General features: G+C 40.8%; 1 protein-coding gene across 2 annotated transcripts in view; it reads right to left on the minus strand.

The window, feature by feature from the left end:
• card11 (caspase recruitment domain family, member 11) overlaps window positions 1–14,126 on the minus strand; it is a 243,054-nt gene that overhangs the window by 57,497 nt on the left and 171,431 nt on the right. The window contains exons 12-16 of one of the 2 annotated variants that reach the window (XM_043711897.1): window positions 11,536–11,645; window positions 9,851–9,871; window positions 6,885–6,952; window positions 6,064–6,196; window positions 1,840–2,041 (exon numbers count right to left, since the gene is read on the minus strand). In XM_043711897.1, the coding sequence (XP_043567832.1) occupies window positions 1,840–2,041; window positions 6,064–6,196; window positions 6,885–6,952; window positions 9,851–9,871; window positions 11,536–11,645 (534 nt within the window). The remainder of the gene's footprint in view (window positions 1–1,839; window positions 2,042–6,063; window positions 6,197–6,884; window positions 6,953–9,850; window positions 9,872–11,535; window positions 11,646–14,126) is intronic. The other variant, XM_043711898.1, reaches the window with a different exon arrangement.

Raw genomic sequence — 14,126 nt, forward strand, 5'->3', positions numbered from 1 at the left:
CTGACCTAATCACAAACTCTGTAATAATACAGTCTCAACCTAAGAAAGAAGAAAATCAACAAACTGATGAATGTCATATCCTTTACAGGGAAACAGGGAGTCCAAAATTAGGAGCGAGAAATAGAAAAGAGTAATAAACAATCTCTATGAAATTCAGGAGAAAACACATTATCCAGAACACTGTCATAATGTGAAACTTATTATCACATGGATTGATTGAGACAAGTAGCACAAATGTAAATAGTTGAAGTTAGATAAACATCGAGGAAGGAACTAGTAGATAAAGGTGAAGTGGGATAGGAAGTGGCTTGTACAGAGCATAAAATCTGGGGTGGGACAGTTGGGCTGATGACTTTTTTTTGTAGTACATGCTATTCTATGTAAGTTGATGGACATGAAGCTGTTTGCTTATGAATGCAGTGAATAAAGATACTGTTGGCAGATTGATGGCAAGCTGGATCGGCAATAGCATTGCACGAGTACGAGTGATAAAACACAGGCTAATATTTTAAGAAGTCCAGGACCTAACCAGTAGGTCTTCCAGCCATATACATTTCCTTTGTACAACTAAAAAGAGGACAAATTATTGAAATGAACTAGATTGGCTATTTCATAGTCCCATTTTTCAATGCACTGGGATAATAATATAGAATCATTTCCCTGTTATTTATCTATAGCTGGGAAAATTTATCTTTTCAAGAATAAATTAATTTCCATTTTGATATTGTTGTATCTGCTTTCACCTTTTCTGCAACACATTCCAGGTTGCAGTATGAAAGAAATTCTTCTCATTTCTCCCTGCATTTCTTTTGCTATTGTGAAGAAACAATAATGGGCTAGACACGATATCAAAAACTGAATAAAAGTTCAAATTGAATGGACTTTTCTGTGAGGCTTGCAAGGATATTGCATTGAAATGTCTTCCTTATCACGTAAATAAAAATCTTCATTTGCTTAGTATCTTTCACATCCTTACAATGTCCCCAAGCCATTTCTGTATTTTTAAAATCTTGTGTCTGTTGTTTGCCTCAGTTGGTGTACAACACGATCACATAAATAGAGCAGTGATATATTGTTGCTTGAGGGTCGAATTTTGACTAGGTTATCCCAAAAACCACTTGCTCCTTTAAATACACAACAATACTCCTGTACTTGCACATTCAAAGGACAGCACTTTTTGCAATGCAGAATTCTTTAGCACTGTGCTGAAGTGTCAGCCAAGAACAGATACTCAAATTATTGGATGACAAAACTCAGACTCCGAGACAAATGTACTTACTACAAACCAAGTCTGGCACTTGCATGTTCTAATATGGACAGAGTTTGAACATCTTTTAGGCAATAGGATCTGATGATTTAAGTTTGTTCCAAAATCGGAATTGTATCTGGATAAAAAAACCTCCAATGTTTATTATACAAATCGCAGCATTGTCAGTTTTCTTGTCATATAAATGACTTGTTTCAATTTACATTTGCTTGTAAAATGGTCAGCGATTTGTATCTGTTACCAGGCTGTTTACAATCAATCCCACATCATCATGTATCTATCAATAAGGATGCAATAGCATGAGAATAACCACTTGCACTTTGTCAGAGATCTCAGATTGCTTCTTGGGGTTTTCAATCAGGCAGACACTTGATTATCTATATAGTTTTCAAAAATGCACTCACAATTTCCATTTTGGACAGACACAGTTAATGTTCCCAATATTGACACTGGTTCGAATTAGCATTTATATCAGTCAATTTCCTCTTCCTATAGCAGTTACTAGAACAACATTGAACAGCAATTATCAAATCTTGCTTTTTTCCTAGATGGCTCAGCATGACGAATCTTACCAAAATCAGTTGGTGTCCTTCCTTCAGCCCTGCCTTCTCGGCAGCAGAACCAGACTGAACTGATTGAATGAAAAGGCCTCTTTCATTTCCACCGACGAGACAGACTTCGGTAACCAGGTTGTCCCCGTTGAGTGTTGTGTGCAGCATATGTTTCAAAGGGTTACTGATTTGGGTGGCAGAGGTTACAGATGGACGAAAAGGTCTAGACATAAAAATATTTTGAAAAAATCAGGGTGCTAATCATTTGTACCTCTTGGAGTGTTGCATAGCGGTCTTCATGATGGTGAGGGCTTTAGATCAAGTAGATAGAAAGAAATAGTTCCTACTGGCAAAATGGTCAAAAACTAGAGGACATTGACTAAAGGTATTTGGCAAAAGAAACAACAAAACACAACAAAAAACCTGTCTAGACAATGTGTAGTAAGGATCTAGTTTCACCATCTGACAGCATGGCAGAGACAGGTTTATTCACAGCTTTCAAAGGCATTTAACCAAGCATCTGAGAGAAAAAAATGTAACCTTACAGGGAAAGGTGTGGGAAAGTGTGGGAATGGAACCAGTTGAATTGTTCTTGTAAACAGGTCAAATGACCTCATTGTGAGCTGTAGGTAGAAACAAGGACTGCAGATGCTGGCCTATTACCTGCCCTTGATCTCTTCATTTCCAACTGCCGCCGAGACATTAACCGCCTCAACCGGTCTACCCCCCCATCCCCCACTCCAATCTCTCATCCTCATAATGAGCAGCCCTCCACTCCCTCCCTCACCATCAAACCAGCAGATAAAGGGGGTGCAGTGGTAGTTTGGCGCACTGACCTCTTCACCACGAAAGCCACACACCAACTCGAAGACACCTCCCCCTCAACCATGACCCCACCCCCCCATCACCAAACAGTCATCTCCCAGACCATACAGAACCTCATCACCTCAGGAGATCTCCGACCCACAGCTTCCAACCTCATAATCTGGGAACCCCACACCACCCGATTCTACCTCCTTCCCAAGATTCACAAGCCTGACCACCCCGGCTGACCCATTGTCTCAGCATGCTCCTGTCCCACCGCACTAATTTCTATCTACCTTGACACTGTCCTATCCCCCCTAGTCCAGGAACTCCCCACGTACGTTCGAGGCACCATCCACGCCCTCCACCTCCTCCAAGAGTTCCGTTTCCCTGGCCTCATCTTCACCATGGATATCCAATCCCTCTACACCTCCATCCACCATGACCAGGGCCTCCAAGCCCTCTGTTTCTTCCTCTTCTGCCATCCCCACAGTACCCTTCCACCGACACTCTCATTCGTTTGGTTGAACTTGTCCTCACCCTTAACAATTTCTCCTTCAAATCCTCCCACTTCCTCCAGACCAAAGGGGTAGCCATGGGCACCCGTATAGGCTCCAGCTATGCCTGTCTCTTTGTTGGCTACGTAGAACAGTCCATCTTCCGTAGTTACACTGGCACCACTCTCCACCTCTTCCTTCGCCACATTGATGACTGCATTGGCGCCACCTTGTGCTCCCGCGAGGAGGTTGAGCAATTCATCAACTTCACCAACACATTCCACTCCGACCTTAAATTCACCTGGACCATCTATGACACCTCCTTCCCCTTCCCGGACCTCGCCATCTCCATTAATGACGACCGACTTGCCACTGACATTTTTTACAAACCCACCGACTCCTTCAGCTACCTGGATTATACCTCTTCCCACCCTACCTCCTACAAAAATGCCATCCCATATTCCCAATTCCTCTGCCTCTGCGTATCTGCTCCCAGGAGTATTAGTTCCACCACAGAACACACCAGATGGCCTCCTTCTTTAGAGACCACAATTTCCCTTCCCACGTGGTTAAAGATGCCCTCCAACGCATCTCATCCACATCCCGCACCTCCGCCCTCAAACCCCACCCCTCCAACCGTAGAAAGACAGAACCCCCCTGGTGCTCACCTTCCACCCTACCAACCTTCGCATAAACCACATTATCTGCCGACATTTCCGCCATCTCCAAACGGACCCCACCACCAGGGATATATTTCCCTCCCCATCCATTTCCGCTTTCCGCAAAGACCGTTCTCTCTGTGACTACCTGGTCAGGCCCACGCCCCCCAACAACCCACCCTCCCTTCCTGGCACCCTCCCCTGCCACTGCAGAAATTGCAAAACATGTGCCCACACCTCCTCCCTCACATCCATCCAAGGCCCCAAAGGAGCCTTCCACATTCATCAAAGTTTTACCTGCACATCATCCAATATCATTTATTTTATCCGTTGCTCCCGATGCATTCTCCTCTACATTGGAGAGACTGGACACCTCCTAGCAGAGTGCTTTAGGGAACATCTCCGGGCCCCCCCCACCAATCAACCCCACCTGTGGTCCAACATTTCAACTCCCCCTCCCACTCTGTCGAGGACATGCAGGTACTGGGCCTCCTCCACCGCCGCTCCCTCACCACCTGAGCCTGGAGGAAGAACGCCTCATCTTCCGCCTCGGAACACTTCAACCCCATGGCATCAATGTGGATGCCTCTATTCCTGATGAAGGGCTTTTGCCCGAAACATCGATTTTTCTGCTCCTCGGATGCTGTCTGACCTGCTGTGCTTTTCCAGCACCACTCTAATCTAGACTCATTATGACTGTAACCAATCTATGATTGAAATGTAGCCAGAATGTTCAGTGTTCTCCAAGTTTCTCATGTGTGAGCCTGCTAACTAATACAAATGTGACAAGTGTATACAGAACAGCTTATGATTGAATAAAATTACAATCTCTATTGCTGCTTCCCATTAAAATTCATAGATTTTACTCGCTATATAAAAAACATGAGGTAGCAAATCGGCAACCTATTTGACTCCTCATCTGATTTTCTTTCACATACTGTCTTGTGAAAGTTGGTATTCGGCTGACAATTTACTGCCTCACCCAAAGGGTGCTGTATAGAGCATGCATTGTTTATTTACAGCAAAGCCTAATGTTGCCACGCAGAAGCAAGGATATTACACAGTAGTAGTGACCTTTTCCACTGTCTGTAAAGTTAGTAGAAACCCTACCTTGGTTGTTTATGGGAGGCCTGACCCAATTTTACGTGCACCAAGCAATTAGCTGACTAAATGTCAGGGATCCCATTTATTGAAGAGATAATCAGCCACCATTACAGTGTTGACCAATTGGATGAGAGCTTTAGATCACCTGGGAGCAGTGACCACTGCTGGAATTGCAACAAAAGATTTACCAACAACAAAGCAGGAGGCTGTAGGACACAGGTATATGAGGTCAACTTGCTAGGGTCACTCAGACAATTTCCCCCACCTGGCATGTGGTCAACAGTTGTGAGGTCAGAAGAGTGCAACCTCTATGGGGAGCTGAGGGGTTGAAGCAGGTAGAAGTGGAATCCTCTCATTACCACAGCCCTGTTGCTGGTAAAATGCTAGTGGTGGCAGGCAGAGGCAAAATGGCACTTACTTGAATAGTCAAGGACCTCAACTGGTCTAAGAATAGATGGACCATCTAGCACCAACCCCTCCCACCCCATCCCTAACTGGTGAAATGCCAGTGGTGGAAATAGAAATGCCTTGCTTTTGGAACTGACATCCCAATCTTCATTCCTCAAGCTTTTTAAGAAATTGCTGGATTTACGTATACTCACTTTTTGTAATAGGTTAAGTTCTGTAGTGAACAATAGTCTTTGATTGACTCCCAATTAACCTCCTTGATGCTGAATTGAGCATTTAAACTTTAGAGTCTCATTGCTCTGGTGGGAAATAGCTTTTGGTGATTTTTAACATGTCAAAATTCAAACTTTAAATGGTTTTCTCCTTTCTGTTTATATTCTCACCTAATCCCTTCCTTTCTCTGCACCTGATTTGACAAATTCATTCTCCTTGTTCATTGTTCCTAATTCTTTCACAAGTCTCATTAAAGACATATTTCATCCCAAAGGCCCCAGAGCTTATACTGCATTATTATCTCATAGCTCTAGTAAGTTATTCAGAAAGATTTGAAATATATAAAACAAATTAGTTAACAGGTCAGAGAGTGAGATCCTTATTCCAGAAGAATGTGACTTGGAATGTATTTCTTATTGCATAGGCATTAATTACAGTTCCAAGGAATGCACAAAGCACAAATATGTAGGAAAAAATGATGGGAAAACAAAGATCTGTATATTCAAAGTGGAGCAATGCTACTCAGAACACATTAGAATTCATTATTTATTTACTCATACCTTTCCAAAGAGAACTTTCTGAATATGGAGTCCATATGGTCTAATTCACATGAATCTAAAGCTTCAGATTGATGTGATGATGAAGATGAATGTATGGATGGTGGTCCATGAGAGATTCTGTCCTGATATTCATCTGGTTCACAACATTAACATTAATGAATAGCTTGTCAATATTGCACAGCCGATTTGACACTAGAAACACAGAAACTTAGTGAAGACTATTTCAGACCCACTGCCTATTCCACCATTTGATCAGATCATGGGTGAGTGGAATCTTAACTTCATCTGCATATCTTTGTCCCATCACTTTTAATAATTTTGTCTAATAAAAATCTGAAAAGTTCAAAATTGAAATTTTCCATTGGCCCAAATCCCTGGCCTTTTGTGTAAAATAAACGCATCTTGAGATCATACTCGGGTGGTCTAACTCTAATCTTATGTTCCCCTTTACAGGGGACATCTATCAAATCTATCAATTGCTTTAGTCATCCTACATGCCTCAATTAGATCATCTTCATTCTTTGATACTCAAAAAAATACAAGTTGAGTCAAAATAACCCATTCTCATAAATTTAACTCTTGCATCCAGGCCTGATTCTGACGAACCTGCACTGTACTTGTTTCATTTCCTTTCCACCCGGAATTGAATGTAATCTAATCAAAGTTTTATATAATTGCAATATAGCATCCACTCACCCTGAACATGTAGATCAAGTACTACCATTCCAATTCCAAAATGGATTGCACAAGTCTATTATAAGTGAAAGGTGATATTAGTCTAAGCTTCATTAATTAGATAATTAGTCAAAATGCAAACGTACCATCTGTTTCCGTTTGCATGGCATCAAAGGTGTAACAGCAGATACTATCATTGTCCTCCTCTGTTACACTGTCAGAAATAAAATGACAAGTAATGTTTTAGAGAAAAGGGAGAAAAGAGAACCATTGTATTTGACACAATGTACCATCATCTAGTCAACACTATATTATTATAAAAATTACATGGAGCAATTCCAACATCAACAGATCACTGCAAGGTCATTGTCCAGTTATTACCACAAGGCCCATATCACCACTTCTCCAGCTACTGAAAGATTTAACTAGCAGACCTTAAAAGGATAGGACTGCCGCACTTCATTCCCTTCTATACTTTCCTACAGCCTCTCCTCAAATGAGACACGCCCATTGGGGTAACTGGTCAGTTTTCCTCCCTAAGTAACTCGGCTTACAATTGTTTGTCCACTCAAAAATTTCTGCTCCTCAACAAAGTATTCATGAGGTCCAAGCCTGGAAGTGATTTGGATTTCTTGGTAGTATTAATTTGGTAGGTGCCAGGCCAATTTCACAGCTTAGTGCACATAAACCAAATCTTCCAGTGTTTCTTGAATTAATTAGATTCTGGACTGAAGTGACAATCAAAATGCTTAAAGAAACGAAAATCCTAATCCTTTCAAAAAACTATTGAATGAGCTCCACGAATTACTCTGATGCGAAGTATTACAGGAAGGATCCCAAATCCTTATTTGGTAATTCAACCAAAATAGCAAATTCTGAGAAAACAAATGAGGTAAAATTTATTGTACCCCCTATGGGCGGTGATATTATTTAAATTGTGGTATGGACAGCTTTCAGCTGAATACTCATCTAGTGAAGGATTCACCGTGCAAGAAACACAAAAAGCAGACCTTATGGAATTGGAAAGAGGGATTTTAACTGAGTGCCATTCCCCACCCTTACTGCCAATCTCTCATTTTCCAGTGTAATCCCTGTCATACTCACCATGGCCTGTGTTGTTTGATGATCCTGGACCTAGGGTGAGTACATGACCAGCAGCAGCCACCTTAACTCCATCTGAAATGGACAGGTGCCTCCTGGTATAATTTCTGAGTGGTCTAAGCTCTAATTTTCATGTTAGATCCTTCATTGGCATTTAGTGGAGCCGGTATTCCCAAACAAAAGAGAAGCAACACAACAATCCCATCAGCTCTCCCCGTTCTCTACATCAAATCGCATCCATTGATTTTCTAAAAATTCCTATATTATTAATTCATAGAATCCCTACAATAGAAGCAGGCTATTCTGCCCATTGAGTCCACACCGACCCTTCAAAAAGCATCTTCCCCTGACGTACCCCAAATCTGCATTTCCCATGGCTAATGCACCTAGCCTGCACATCCCTGGATAATATGGACAATTTAGCAAGGCCAATCCACCTAACTTGCACATTCCTGGATTGTGGGAGGAAACCAAAGCATCTAGAGGAAAATTGCACAGACATGGTGCGACTGGCTGTGTGGAGTTTGCACAGTTGCCCGAGAATGAAATTGAATCCAGGTCCCTGACTCTATGAGGCAGCAACCTAACCACTGAGCCACTGTACGACCCCTGTTAAGTTAAAAAAAAGGACACAACCTGTATAAAATGGGAATAACTAATAGTACTTTAAAAAGTATATCTATGAAAGGATTAGTCCAAACTTATAGCTTTAGGAACAACTCCTTGATTTTCACTTTCATGGTTTATGGGGTGATCCAAAGTTCTCAATTAGAGGATAGGCATGCAGGATCATATTTTAATCTGCATATGCAACACATCTGATTAGGTTTGTCCCCAGACAGCAAAGCAGTGCCAATGGTGTTGTTTGACAGCTGATTTAATTATGTTGTCCAAACATTTTGGCAAATGCTTCTTTGAAGTGTACGTAAAGAGAACAGTGTATACTTATAGATTCCTTCTCCATCACAAAAGCCCTGATGGAGTGACAGACAGCGCATCAGTCAGGCTACTTGTGGTCAGAAGATTTGGCATTTCCAATTATTGTGTTAATTAATGACTTGCAAATCAGAAACACCAATAGAGTACCTTGCTGCCACTCATTGTCAAGTTAAGACATGACAAACGAGTGCTGGGAAATGACACTAAAGGGCATATGTTGTCCACTGAATATTGTTTCAGCAAGGAGTCACCATCTTCAGGAGAGAAGAAACAGGAAGATAACAGTGCCCAGAAACAGTTACAAAAACATGAATTTTAAAATGTTTTTCAATACATAACAAGATGCATATGTATCAAAGGGAACGCTTGCAGAATACCATGCAGAAATAAAATCCTATCACACAGGGCAATGTTTCCTTTAGCATGAATTATTGCTTTGTAATCATAAAAATCAAAACAAATGACAACTCTTTCCTGCAGTATATTAAGCTGACCTCATATTGTTCAGTCACCATGGAAACAAATGCATAGGCTTTAACACAAGTGGCAATAGCAACAAATCACCTCTCATACAGGTACATAAGCTCAGAGGCAGAGCTGGTGCGGAGGAGGTGGGATCATAATGACTGCAATCATCTTTGGGGTTAGCCAACATAATTTACATTTGCAGGTCCAAGTAAACTTTGATGCCTGATTTTGGCCTCCTTTTGAATTGCAACGCTGCACAGTTCCCAATTTCAATCAGAAATGGCGACACTTGCCATTTCCCAGCTCAGTCCCATTTCTGCAAGTTGGCCAATTAGCGGACTCTACAAAAATCCTTACCCCTCTGTGCTCCCCATTTGCTATTCCCCCAACAAGCAGGACAAATCTTAGCTTTGCCATGTGAAGCTTATATGCCCAAGTTAATAGGAAATAAATGTCTGTATTGAAGATGTAATTAATGTGGGAAACTCCTTCAAAATAGCTAAACATTTACAAGCTAAGCGTGGCACTACACACAAGGGATGTGACAAGCATTTGCAACAGGCAACTCGGGTTACAAAACCAGGACAGTTACATGAGAAATTACCTGTATTTCTTCAAACGGGCACTGAGGAAAGGGGTGAGGGGGTTGGGGAAAGAAATCAAAACAACCATATAACTAGATGATTACGTAAAAGATGAAAATGTAGTCTTACACAAAATGAAAGATTTTTGAATTTACGTTTAAATATCAGGTGGTGAAGTGTGTTCATACACTGTCCCTTTAAATTCAGATGGAAAACATATTTTATCTCCACTATCTCTCAGAGCTGTACTTGAATTGAATGTGGGTAATCTCAGCTCATTTGTGTGAGACACTAACATAATTCAGTACAATGTATTTGTAAATTGGCATTCTTTGTTTTGCATTGTGCAGGAGTGTCACACTGGAGCTGTGGAGGCAATACATCTTGGCTTAAGTGAAAGACACATTGTTGAAGTTGGGTGAGGGAGCATTTATTTGCATCTAAAAATGGTGCACAAGCCTTGGGAGTACTTGATCCTGACACTGGATAACAAAAACAAGATAAAGTCTTTCATTTCAACATGACCAAATATTCATTACAATTACAACAAAAAAAAATTCTCATTGCATATTGGATAATCAGAAAAATGGGAAAGTAAATACGAAATCTGATCATTATTCAATGTTGTACATTTGCTAATTAAAAAAGACAATACAATAATAGGAACTAAAATGAACACAAGGAAGGACAATTTCACATTTATATGAATTTTCAGCAGAGGAAAATATCCTAACCTAAGTGAAATTCAGCTTACAAATAAGCTCTATGTCCAGTCTTGAAGCTTTAATTTAGAATTAGATCAAACATCTACAGATGTACATTTAGATCAAACATGTATATCTATCCCTACATCTAATAGGGATAAATAATAGGCAGATCAATGAAAATACACCTTCTCATGTCAAAATCTGAGGGAAAGATTGCTATTTCAACTTTTAATGATTCTAATCTTATCAACGAGTACATATTCAATGAGAATTAAGGGATGCCAGTGGTCTGCTGAAGAGTAGTGTTTTGGGTGGAAACTGTCTGTTAAACAACTTCATTGCTGCTCAAAGGTTAGGGAAAGAATCCACTAAGGCAGTCCAATGAAAGCATGAGTTAATTCAATCAAATTATTTATAAGTATAATATTTGATCTAAGTGAGAGAAGGGTCTAGAGCCACATTGCAGGATATTACCAAGATTGGAAAGTTAAGAGAAATAATGAGTAAATTAAGAATTAGGAATCAGGTGAATTAAAAAAATGTTTGTTTGTAGAATGAAGTGATGACTGTGAGAGTAACAGGCTGTAGGGATGATTCAGGATGGTGAGGAGTTCCATAGTTGCAAATTTCTATGGAAGTGTCAAGAAAAGGAAAATTAAATAATATGCAGAAGAACTCGAATCTTGAGAAGGGAGCAAAGTGATAGGAATAAAACGGAATTGTGTAAGCTGTTTCGGAAACCAGAAAATTGCTTCAAGATTAGTTGGTTCTTTGACAGATGTCAACATAATCCAAGATGATATTTGTTGTGGTACCAGTTCCATATATGTAGAAAGGTTGCAAGGAGCCTATGGTCCATTACCCTCCTTATAACTAAAGCAATGGCAACTAAATGTGATCTACTAGCAGTAGTACCTGCTTGGCCAGGACAATTTGTATTAAATTTTGATGCTCTTGGATATCATTCACTGCAGAACTAATAATGGCATGTGTCTTACCTTCTATGGGGCATCTCCCGGTCTTCTTCTCTCGTCCTTCGCAGAATTGAATCATTGCAAGGTGGTTCAGGGGTAGTTGACATGACGCTGGGGAATCGGGGTCTCAGGGTCTGTTATAACACAAAGAAAAGGGTCTGGAAATTTTCTGAACTCGATAGTTGAATCGGAAATGAGTCACTGTACTGGGAAGCTGTGTGTTTTAATTTTAAACAACAGGCTGGTTCTTTTTAATCGCATTGATTAAAAGGACCCTCAGCTAAAGATAATTTTTTTAAAAAAAGTTTATTTCTGATCTGTAATTAAATACATTGGCCTGACGTTTACTAAAAATCAGCCAAGTGTCAAGTTTAGAGAATTTCATGGATAGTTTCTCACAGTGAGCTCCAGCGAGTTCCTCATGGAGTCCTCTGCAGCTCGTCTCATTATGTGTACCCCAAGTCACAACGATGCAGCGGCAGAAGTACTCGCCTGTGCAAGAATCTTACCGGATTCACATTAGCAATGCCATACTTAAAGCCCAGCTAGCCTTTGGGTCAAACAGTGCCAGCCATGAAGAAATCTTCATAGTACACGCAGTGGGAAAGATATCAAAAAAGAAAACTTCTGAGGGTACATAGGTAGCACTGATGACATCTCATTGGAAATAGATTCACACAATAGTAAACATACTTCTGTATTACACTATCTTCTGTCTGATCAACTGTCACAGCAACTGTAACAGTAAGACTCAGACTACCCATCCTTAGCACCATACTATGTTAGAAACCTATCTGAAGCATTGCTAATTTTTCCCAAATGCTTAGCATAGCATAACATCATGTCATAGTTAAAACAGCTGATATGCTTGGACAGGTTGATGTTAAAAAGGAGGATGCGCTGAAAAGTTTGAAAAACATAAGGATAAATACATCCCTGGGCAAGATGGGATATACCCAAGGTTACGACATGAAGTGAAGGAAGAGATTGCTGCATCTTCGGCAACGGTCTTTACATCCTCACGATCCCCTGGAGTAGTGCCAGACGATTGAAGGGTGGCAAATGTTATTCCCTTGTTTAAGAAAGGGAATAGGGATAATCCTGGGAATTACAGAGCAATCAGTTTTACGTCTGTGGTGGGCAAATATTGGAGAGAATTCTGAGAGACAGGATTTATGATTTCTTGGAAAACTGTAGTTTGATTAGAGATAGTCAGCATAGCTTTGAGAGAGGCAGGCCTTTTCTCTCAAGCCTTATTGAATTTTTTGAGGATATGACAAAACACATTGATGAACATAGAGCATTGGATGGGGTATGCATGGATTTTAGCGAAGCATTTGATACGGTTCTCTATGGTAGGCTCATTCAGAAAATAAGGAGACATGGGATACAGGGAAATTTGGCTGTCTGGATACAGAATTGGCTAGCCTATAGCAGACATGGGGTGGTAGTAGGTGAAAAATATTCAGCCTGGAGCTCAGTGACTAGTAGTGTTCTGTGGGGATCTATTCTGGGACCTCTGCTCTTTGTGAATTTTATAAATGACTTGGATGAGGAAGTGGAAGGGTAGGTTAGTAAGTTTGTTGATGACACAAAGGTTGGTGGAATGGTTGATAGTGTGGAGGGCTGTTGTAGATTATAACGGGACATTGATAGGATGCAGAATTGGGCTGATCAGTGACAAATTGGATTCAATCTGGAAAAGTGTGAAGTGATTCATTTTGGAAGGTTGAATTTGAATACAGAGTACAGGGTTAAAGGCAGAATTCTTGGTGGTGTGGAGGAACAGACAGATCTTGGGGTCCATATCCATATATCCCTCAAAGTTGCTATCCAAGTTGGTCGGGTTGTTAAGACGACGTATGGTATGTTGGCTTTCATTAGCCACAAGGTTATGCTGGAGTTCAATGGAGCCCTGTTTAGACCACACTTGGAATATTGTGTTCAGTTCTGCTGCCTCATTACAGGAAGGATGTAAAGGCTTTAGAGAGGGTGCAGAGAAGATTTACCAGGATGCTGCCTGGGCTGGAGGGCATGCCTTATAAAGAAAGGTTGAGGGAACTAGGGCTTTTCTCATTGGGGCGAAGAAGGATGAGAGGTGACTTGATAGAGGTGTACAAGATAATGAGGTGCATAGAGTGAACAGTCAGAGACTTTTTCCCAGGGCAGGAATGGCTATCACAAAAGGGCATAATTTTAAGGTGATTGGAAGAAGGTTTAGGGGAGATGTTAGAGGTCGGTTCTTTACACAGAAAGTGATGGGTGCATGGAATAGTAGTAGTGGTAGTAGAGTCAGATACATTAGGGACATAGACACATGGATGATAGTAAAATTAACAGTATGTTTGATCTTAGAGTAGGATAAGAGGTCGGCATAACATCAAGGGCGGAAGGGTCTACTGTACTGTACTGTTCTACGTTCTATTAGGAATAAAAGAATGACTAGGGTAGGAATAGGTCCAGTCAGGGATAGTAGTGGGAAGTTGCGTGTGGAGGCGGAAGAGATTGGGGAGACACTGAATGAATACTTTTCTTCAGTATTTACTCAGGAACAGGGCATTGTCGTCGATGTGAATACTGAGTCACAAATAAGTAGAATGGATGGCTGTGAGGTA

Source organism: Chiloscyllium plagiosum, chromosome 21, assembly GCF_004010195.1.
Source record: "Chiloscyllium plagiosum isolate BGI_BamShark_2017 chromosome 21, ASM401019v2, whole genome shotgun sequence".
Taxonomy (NCBI): domain Eukaryota; kingdom Metazoa; phylum Chordata; class Chondrichthyes; order Orectolobiformes; family Hemiscylliidae; genus Chiloscyllium; species Chiloscyllium plagiosum.